At 35.2% G+C, this 9497-nt stretch overlaps 1 protein-coding gene across 5 annotated transcripts; it reads left to right on the top strand.

Moving 5' to 3' along the window:
• Positions 1-2260: 2260 nt before the first annotated feature.
• LOC132634778 (uncharacterized) lies at positions 2261-8473 on the top strand. 5 transcript variants are annotated; one of them, XM_060350844.1, is made up of 8 exons: positions 2261-2403; positions 4633-4752; positions 4865-4975; positions 5097-5179; positions 6350-6413; positions 6509-6629; positions 6969-7123; positions 8186-8473. In XM_060350844.1, exons 3-8 carry the CDS (start codon positions 4913-4915, stop codon positions 8267-8269), a joined length of 570 nt encoding a protein of 189 aa, XP_060206827.1. In that variant the 5' UTR covers positions 2261-2403; positions 4633-4752; positions 4865-4912; the 3' UTR covers positions 8270-8473. The 5 variants fall into 5 exon arrangements, with proteins under 5 accessions (XP_060206827.1, XP_060206826.1, XP_060206829.1 ...); XM_060350843.1 differs by having other exon boundaries at positions 4633-4757; XM_060350846.1 differs by having other exon boundaries at positions 4633-4775.
• The last annotated feature ends 1024 nt before the right edge of the window (positions 8474-9497 follow it).

Here is a 9497-nt window from a genome sequence, read left to right as displayed (position 1 = left end):
AATAAAAAATTAAAACAATTAAGGTGGGGTCCACGTGAAGAACAGGAGATAATTGCAATAATAATAATAATAATAATGCGGGGTCCACGTGAAGAAGTAGGAGATGTTGAAAAAAAAAGGATATTTAAATAATGATAATAAGTTCAGAAAATGGTAAGGTACGCTTAGAGAAATTTAAAGAAGAGAAATTCATGAAAAAAGAAATAACGATTTAAATTGAACACAAAAGCCGTTAAAGAAGTCATAAAACCAAAAGATTTAAAACTTATACCTAAAGGCATAAGTTTAGACACATATGTCTCACACAAATAATGAGGAATAACATCAAGAAGACAAAATATAAACGGTCAAGAAATGCATACACATATTTTATTAAAATGATGAAGTTGGTCTATACTTAAAAATTTAAGACTACAACAGATGCTAACACATAAAAGCGTTTTTTAGTGTTGTTGAATAGAAAGAGATGATGGCATGAAACTCGGTAGGAGAAGGTGTATTTCAAATCTTTCATTGGAGAACCAAACTAGGAATGTCCATAAATAGGAAAAGCGGACTAAGTAAAATAATTTATTGATATTTTTAATTAACTGAATTATAATACTTTCTATAATAAAAATTCCATAATTATATTACTAAAAAGTACTCTCTCTGTCCTAACTTATGTATCATAGTTGGACTAGGTACGAAGTTTAAAAAAAAAAAAAAAAGGAAAGATCTTTGAAACTTGTGATCTAAAACAAGTCATAGATATTTGTGCGGATTTAAATCATTTCATTAAAGGTAAAAGGGGAAGTGTCAAGTTAAATGATTTCTAAACATAAAAATATATTATTCTTTTTTAGACAGACTAAAAAAAAAAACATGATACTATTTTTTATGTTGGGCCCGTGCTAGCACGGGCTTTCATCATCTAGTAATGTAAAAAAGAATGATACTTTTTATCGGGGAAAGGATATAAATGGCCGCTCGGCCAAAAATTATCCCAACCGATGGCCACAATTCTCTTAAACCCAAATTATAACCACTAAATTAATTCCACTTTCCCTTCTTTTTCTGCCTTCTCCATTTTTCTTCTTCCTTTTCCACCTTTTTCTCCAATTTTATTTGTGAGTTGCAGGTTACGAAAATAGTAGAGGATTCATATGAAGACGCCATTGCAGGACTGAAAAAGCTTTGATGTATAGAAACTGTATCATATGTGTATATAATATGTGTCCCTGCTGTATATGTATATAAAATGTATCATATGTGTAGAAACTGTATCATATGTGTATATAATATGTACCCCTGTTGTATATGTATATAAAATGTATCATACGTATATAAACTGTATCATTCTTGTATAGAAAGTGTATATATAATTCCAACATGTGCATATAAACTGTATCAGTCTTGTATAAAAAGTGTATCATACGTATAAAAAATGTATTGTAGAAACCATATCATTGTGGTATATAATATGTATCGCTATTGTATATGTAAAAAAAAATCACATCATTATTGCATAATATGCATATAATAAAGGTATAATTAACATATAATTTATGTATAATAAATGTATGATTAATTCCAGCATATGTATATAAAATGTATAATTCTTGTATATAAAGGGTATATATAGTTCCAACATATGTATATATGCTGTAGCAGCCCTTTAGTGGCGACTTAGTCGTCACAATTTTTTTTTTAAGCACCTGGGCTGTTGGGCCGGTCAGCCTTGACATTATTTTCGGCCGACCGACCATTTTTTGGCATTATTTTGGGCCGAACGGACACCTAGTGGAATTAAGACCAAACAGTGATTAAATGTGAGATTAGTTTGGCTGAGTGGACACAGATAGAATCTCCATGCATGCGTTCTTTCTCTCCTCCCCTCAACCCTACATCCCTTTTTTGCTTTTGGCCCTTTTTGTTAGGCATTGAACCCCACCTCACGAAGCGGGCGTTTCCATATACGAATTATTACCCTAGCCATGATAGCCGCAGAGGGTATTCCGTTTTTCAGCGGGAGTCTCATCTGGGTGGCTGGTTTAGTCGCTTTCGAGAACTCAGATTGACGGGTAGTGAAATAGCATACTCGTATGATTGATTTAAAGTCGATCCACTGATAGATGGCCTTTGACTCTTCGGACGGGTATGCTAGAAAGGATGTTTGGACGTTTACTTGGATCATACGTGTATAACGGGTTTTCCACACAGTGTCCTTTTCCCTTTTTTATTTAATTATTAATTTAATTTTAAATCATAAATTTTATAAATTATCCGTGTTCAATCAAACTTCATAATGATAACTTACCAACCATGTCATGACAACCTTAAGAAAGACATCCGGGTTCTATATTGTATATGTCAAAACGACTTCTCAAGACCATCTAATCAATTATCTCCCCAAAATTACAGGTTCCAATTTCTTCGATAAATAGTAGTATTGTTTGTTGAATTAAAATTAAGATTTATCAGTGGTTTTACTATATTAATTTCCCTTTGTAATCCTTTGGTTTCACAGAGTAATTTAGGTTAATCTATGTAAAGACTTGAGCTTTAGTACTAAAAATCTAAGAAAGTAATTTAGCTTTCTTTGTTAGATTTTTAGAACCAATTTTAGTTCCTTTTTTTGCTTTCCCTTTTGAAATAGACTTAATTCTTTTTCAGCTGGATTTCGTGTCTAATGTTTCTTTTACATTATAGAAATAGTATTAACTATAATGAATCATCTGATGATTTGTACAGCTGACCTCAACTGTAAAGGCTTGACTTTTTTATTTTTTTGATAACCAAAAGGCTTGACTCTCTCTGTTAGAATTTTAGAATCAATTTTAGTTTTTTTTTTTTTTTGCTTTTGGTATTTTAATCTTTGCTTAAATAGACTTGTTCTTCCATCTTTTAGCTGAATTTTGTGTGTAATGTTTCTTTTACCTGGATAGTACCTGGGGTTTTGATTTTGCCTGCAAAACGGAGCCAGAATTTTCACTTAGGGGGTTCAAAATTTAAAGAAGTAAACACACGAACAAGTGAAAGGGGGTTCAACATCTACTATATATACATAAAAAAATAATTTTAACCATGTATAAAAAGTGTAATTTTTCGCCGAAGGGGGTTCGGATGAATAGCCTGGGCTCTACCTAGATCCGCCCTTGGGTCCAAACATGGTAAGGAGAAGACTGCAGTAGGATATAATGACTAGCGTAAAAATGGTTTAATCGTCTGATGAGTTGTACAGCCGACCCCAACTAATTGGGGATCGAGAGGTAGTTAATTGATTGATTGCATAGGGCATTATGATCTATCATGTTTTATTCGTAGTTGGGTACTAGTAATAGTGTTTTGGTTACTTTTGGAGTAATTTTATGGCTCAATGATTGTACTCTAGAAGCTTTAGTTATGAAAGATAGAGGTTGACGTTAAGCTCAAAGGTGGCCTTCTTATTGAAATGGAATAGAACTCTTGATGTAGAATTTGGTCATTTGCAGTGGGAGGGGTAGAATATATAGCTGACATGGATAAAATTACATTAATTTTAGAGCAATATGGAGTGTGAAAGCAAGTCAATCAACTTCTTTGGCAAATGCTTTTCCTTGTGTGGATCCACCTATTGGTCTTGCTTTTGCTTTTATATGTGGAGTTTCAAAGTGGCAATTTTTTCCTTTTAGTTGTCACTTTATTTCCTTTTGCAATTGGATGTGATCTCTATTTATTAATTTCTTCCACCTCCATCAACTCATCAAGGTACAGTTTAAGAAGTTAATCCATAATAATTTGCTTCCATGGCATTGAAGGGGTTTATAGTTTGTCCTGCTATCTAACTATCGCGCACAATGCGCAAACCTGAAGAAAGTTTCAGGTCCATTGTAATACTTCCAAGCAACCCAATGCTTACAAGCTACTGTTCCTTTTTTTCTTCTTGATAAGGTAACATAAATTTCATTAAATAAGTACCAAGAAGGTACTGAAAGCATACAGCCTACAACATATCTGTATCAATGACAATCTCAAAACTTCTATATAGTCCAAAAACTGTCCCAAATTTTCTATGGTATGCGTACAAGTTACTGTTCTGTTCTCCAAATCTGAGGCATGTCTGCTATTTACTGATTCTTGAGAGCTACTATGGATTTCGGACATGGCAGGGCACGCTACATTTTTTTTGGATGACCGGGAAATCTATCTGAAGCCAGTTCTAGGACCAAGCACAACCTTTGAGACTCCAGGATAATGGGCCTGCCTCTCTATCCTTCTCTACTTAAATACCAAGCTTAGTTTTGCATGGCGCAGGGCTCGAGCCTCTGACCTAAGTCAAAGGTCCTCAACCTTTGCCACTTGAACTAACTACTAAGCCCTGGGGGCTGCTGCATTGTTTGAAAGACACTTTTATATCGACTGTTAAAAAAACCTCTGAATCAATTAGCAGAATCAAGAAGCAAAACCATATTTCCCAAGAAAGGGAAACCCTGCCTTGCCTTCTAAGTATTAGTTGAGTCTCTATGAATATATTCTCATTGAAACAATGACAGACTTGTAAAGCTTTTAAAAATTATTGATCTCCATGAATATGTTGTTTTCCATTATGTAGTTTGCAGTTTATAAGTTGGAACCGCTGATTTGACATAATTCTGGTTGCACTTTATCCAGTCACGACTTGTGCGTTTGCTGGCAAATATAAACTTTGAGCAGTAGAATTTCTTAGAGATCATTTTCAAGATTCAATAGTTGGTGACAACTCTATTCAGAACCCTGGGTTGTCTACAGATTGTGAGGCCTTCTTTTTCTCTGAGGTTAAACTTAAACATTCTTAAGGTGAAAAAAGTGTCATCCTTGCAAAATTAATCTCACCTTTTTGCTCTTTACTTCTCCCCTATAATAGATCCAATAATAGATTGTGGACTTGAAGAAAATTGAAAAGTCTGCATCAATGTTGAACTTGTTTAGCCCGAGGAGGCTACCTTGGATATCTGGTACAGATGGTCAGAAAAAGGTACTAACTTTTTCTTGCTTATAATTGAACCAGCTAACTTGGTATTTCATAGTTAGTTGTTCTCAAGTTCATTCATTATTCTCGGTGAAGTGAGGAATATTGAGTGTATCATGACTTGCAGGTAGTTTTAACTGCTGTAGAAGTAGAATCTCTTCGGTCAGAAATTGCTGCTTTAGAAGAAAGAGAAGCTCATTTAAAAGCTCAGTATGTTTTGATGCTTTCACTATTCCTGCGCACCTCTTTTGTTTTTCTTTAAACACATTTGTGTTTGATGTGGTTGCTTCATTGATATGATTGTACTTCGATTTATTACCTGTGACATGGAGAAAGGGTCCAAGGCGCTATTTCTAGGTCATATATTTTGTTAATTCATATACTTTTGTAATGTTGGGAAGTTTTAAACATGAAGCATGTTATTGTCATACCTCTTGCATAATGAAATTGAAGGACTTGTTTCTTCATCTCTTTGGAGGTAGATTATCTGTGTAATATGAAGTATGAACACATCCGTAGATACATATCTATCTAACATTGATTGCATTGTTAAGTATGAACACATCCGCAGATACATATCTGTCTAACATTAATTGCATTGTTAAACTCAAGGTTTACGATCAAAAGCATAGAAGCTTTGCCAAGTTTTATTTATTTATTTTGCTTAGTTGAGTTGGCCCTTAAACATGGAGTCTTTCTGCACGTTCTACGAATATGCTAAGGTGGAACTATGACATGTACGCATAATATGCACCCGAACTCTCTACATGTGAACTTGTGTCAGTCTTTGATTATGAAAATCCTTCAGTAAGACATCCTGAATGCTTCTCCACATCTGGGTAAATAGAACCGTTGGGTATAGTTTAGTGGATAAATAAAAGATGAAAACAGAAAGCAGGAAATTCTTCTCAATTGCCACCTAGGGAACTAAGGGTCGAAGCCCGGCAGAGGCATAGTAGATGAATTATTTCCACCTGCCTAAGCCTTGATGGCGGAGCTACCTAGTACCTGCCTGGCGATGGACTAGTCGAGGTGCACGCAAGTTGGACTGGACACTTCCATTAATAAATAAAAGGAAAATTTGGAGCATGAACTGTGAACACCCTGCAAGATATTGCTGTGAGAGTTCTTTTCTATGAAATAAAGGTACTTCCGGTCCATGCTTTTAAAACAAGAAAGAACATATTGGGAAAGTGAATATTATCGTATTGCTAGGTAGAGGAAATTTGAGATGTCATTGTTACATGGCATAACTGGCTCTCTACATAATCAAAAAGACTTAAATTATCAATATGATGTCATCCTTTGGAGTCATGGATTTGTCTAAGCAATACTCATATTTGAGTTCTGATATATCAATGTGTATCTTTCTTTTCACAGATTAGAACATATTGATGAAATACTGCAGTCTGCTTGCATGTCGGGTTATTTATACGTGAGAACGGTACTGAAATACCAGCATCTGTCCTTTTCTTGATATCTCTTGGATTTTTTCTGACTTAAATTTATGACAATCTTATTCTTGCTTTTGTTCGACAGAGATGGGCAGCTTTACCAGGAGAACCTCTTCCAATCGATGATGACACTGAAGTTGATGATTGGCTTCCTAGATTTCTTGTCCTTCACGGATCGTGTATTTTCTTGTATAAATCATCCACTGGTAATTTGACTGAAACGTTCAATTTCAAGTGTCAAGTATTTTTTGGTATTGCCCTATTTTGGTGTAAGTACATTATTCCAAACTTTTAATAGTGGACCGTTGCGCTATATGTTTTGCCTCTCTCTTTTATTGGCCAATTTTGAGTTTTCCATAAGAGGTAGAATCTCAACTACTTATTGGGAAAGACCGGAAATGTTAAATGATATCTTATAAGCTTATGCTGATTAATGGAATTCATTGTAGTCTGATGGACCCACCTCAAATTTGCTCGCATCTCTTTAACACTCCAAAGTGGCTTTGTCATGAAAAATACTGAATAAAGTACTAAACATGATGCAGATATGAGCCCTCAAGACTCAACTCTCCTATCTGATGTTGTTGAAGTTGGAGCCATGCCTTGTCTGACACGAGAAGATGGTGATACTCGATATTGTTTTTCTATCTCAACTCGTAATGGGCTGAGATATGAATGCTCTAGTGCTTCTAAAATAAAGGTAATGGATGTATCTGGATCATCTACTACTAGTACTTAGTCTTGGTACCTTTTTCCATGTATTGATGTTTGAAGTTAATAAACGGACCATCGAGTAAATGCGAATTCAAATGCATATGTGATCTTCTCCATCATTTCTATGCATGATTTGATGGAGTACAAACTGCCTGTTAGTAGAACTAAAAGCGTTGCCTTGTTTTTCTGGACATGAAATGATTTATTGTTATCCTGTCCTTTTGCATTAGTTTCCCCTGAACGATCAGATACATAAAAGTCCAGATCATTATAAACAAATGGAACGAGTATTTATCAGGAAAGTAGTAATGCAGATGTCAAGGGCAGCATGTTTGTAGAGCGTGGGTTATCGTGTTAGTGCTTTGCTGTTGAGAATATTGTCTTGCCATGATTTCAGCTAATGTATTGAAAACTAGAATGTGGTTAGCAAAAGTAATATATTACTACATGCTTATTCTCCATTCATTTGTGGGACTAAAGTGAGTAACAATAATCCGCATTAGACATAGATTAGATGACTGACTTTTAAAAATGGATCAAATATGGATATTATCCATATTATCCTCTAAAAAATGGATCCAGAGGGATAATATTGATATCCATATTATCCATCTCATTTGTCTACTTGTTATTTTTCATGAAGTCTTGCTTTCTGGGAGTTAAGCTTATTTTGGCTTTTAGCTTGTGTTTTCACCCTATTCCTGAAACCATATCCGTATTCATATTCCGTCGGTTAAACCATTTTTTATCCGTATTAAATATGAGCGGGTCTATTAGAAACAACCTCTCTACCCCACAAAGGTAGGGGTGAGGTCTGCCTACACCCCACCCTCCCCAGACCCCACTTGTGAGATTATACCGGGTATGTTGTTGTTATTGTTGTTAGATATGGGCTGGTTGGATATTTTATCCACTTTTGTTTAACCCGTTTTCAACCCGTCCATATCCGATCCGACTCGCACAATTGCCACTCCTAATCCGCATCATAGCTACACTCTTTCATTATCCACTTGCATGCTATAGAATCCTTATTGTTTTTGTTTTGCAGGTTGATTCCTGGTTAGCGTCATTACAGAATAATTGTGATCTGCAATCTAATGGCACCGCGCCTGATGAGTTAACCCAGACTTGACATGTTCTGCTGTCAGTATTCGGTAGCAAAAACCTGTAAATAGGCCAGAAACTGAAGCAAAGGCGGCATTATCATTCACTTGGAAGTTTGACTGCCAGTTGTTAGCATATCCATTATTCTGTGCATAGATTATCTAACTGCCATGGTCAAGTTACTATTATATAAATAAAATTTGGTCACGGTTTAAGGATTTCTATTACATGACATCCTTGTTCAGATTGTTAATGGAATGTCAAAGTGAATCAGCCATTCCATCTCGTAGCGATGGAACACCCTTTTCATGCAAGATTTTCTTTGTCTCTGATGCAGTAGATTCTTTTAGTCTTTTGGAAAATAATAGAAAAACACAGAAGCTCTAAATTTTCCAACCTTCTTCAACGTGCTCAGCCTAAGGCTTCTGAAGTTATAGACTAAATCTTCATTTAACACTTCAAGCTTTGTGTCTAGAAAACTGGCTCTCAAGGTGTCCTTGCGTTATTATTATTTCCCTTTGATGCCTGGAATTCTATTGTGAACAACCCTTCATGGCTTTTTTTTCTTCAAAATTTTGAATGGTGGTTAGATGAGAATATTCCTCCATGATGGTTCGTTTTAATTCATTCTGAAAGAAATCTGCCATTGTTTCAGTGCAATTTGCTAGATAGTACCTCCAGCACAACCAAGAAGTGTTGGGATCGAAATAACGGGGCGTCATGCGGAAGCTAATAATTGCAAACATTGCACAATAAATCGGACAACAAAGAAAACTACACTAAAAGAGGCATAATATATGGATATAGTTTACCCAACTGGCCTGAATAATCTCCCTTAAAGAAGACTTTGTAATGATTACATTGTGGATATTATTGTATTGTAATTGTGGGAAGGAGGTACACAATTTATAGATGTCCAATAACTTTTCTTCCAAGGCAAGGAATAGCCAAATATTGAAAGAAAATTAGGGCAAAAACCCTAACAAGAAGTGCAGTGGAATGACTGGGACTCCTCCACCTTTAATCAGAAATTTTAAGTTCGAGTTCTGAGAATGGAGAATCTCTTGGCAAGAGGGTGGTTTATTCCCCAGTGAGCCTATCCGACGTGAATTTGAATTAGTCGTGTTAGTGTGTTTCAGATACTAGATGTGTAAAGCAACCCAAAAATAATAAAAGAAAAGAATATAGTTGCTCAATAATAAGGTTGTAAAAGAAATGCCTTTTTATCGATATTGTTTATGTTAAGTTCCTCAATG

The sequence above is a fragment of the Lycium barbarum genome, chromosome 4 (assembly GCF_019175385.1).
Source record: "Lycium barbarum isolate Lr01 chromosome 4, ASM1917538v2, whole genome shotgun sequence".
NCBI lineage: Eukaryota > Viridiplantae > Streptophyta > Magnoliopsida > Solanales > Solanaceae > Lycium > Lycium barbarum.
This window is presented reverse-complemented; position numbering and strand designations above follow the sequence as displayed.

Excerpts from the sequence above, each read along its gene's own strand:
- LOC132634778 (XM_060350844.1), top strand. The coding sequence starts at position 4,913 with ATGTTGAACTTGTTTAGCCCGAGGAGGCTACCTTGGATATCTGGTACA. Across the intron at positions 6,414-6,508 it reads GTTATTTATACGTGAGAACG|AGATGGGCAGCTTTACCAGG; the intron begins GTACTGAAATAC and ends TTTGTTCGACAG. Across the intron at positions 6,630-6,968 it reads CTTGTATAAATCATCCACTG|ATATGAGCCCTCAAGACTCA; the intron begins GTAATTTGACTG and ends AACATGATGCAG.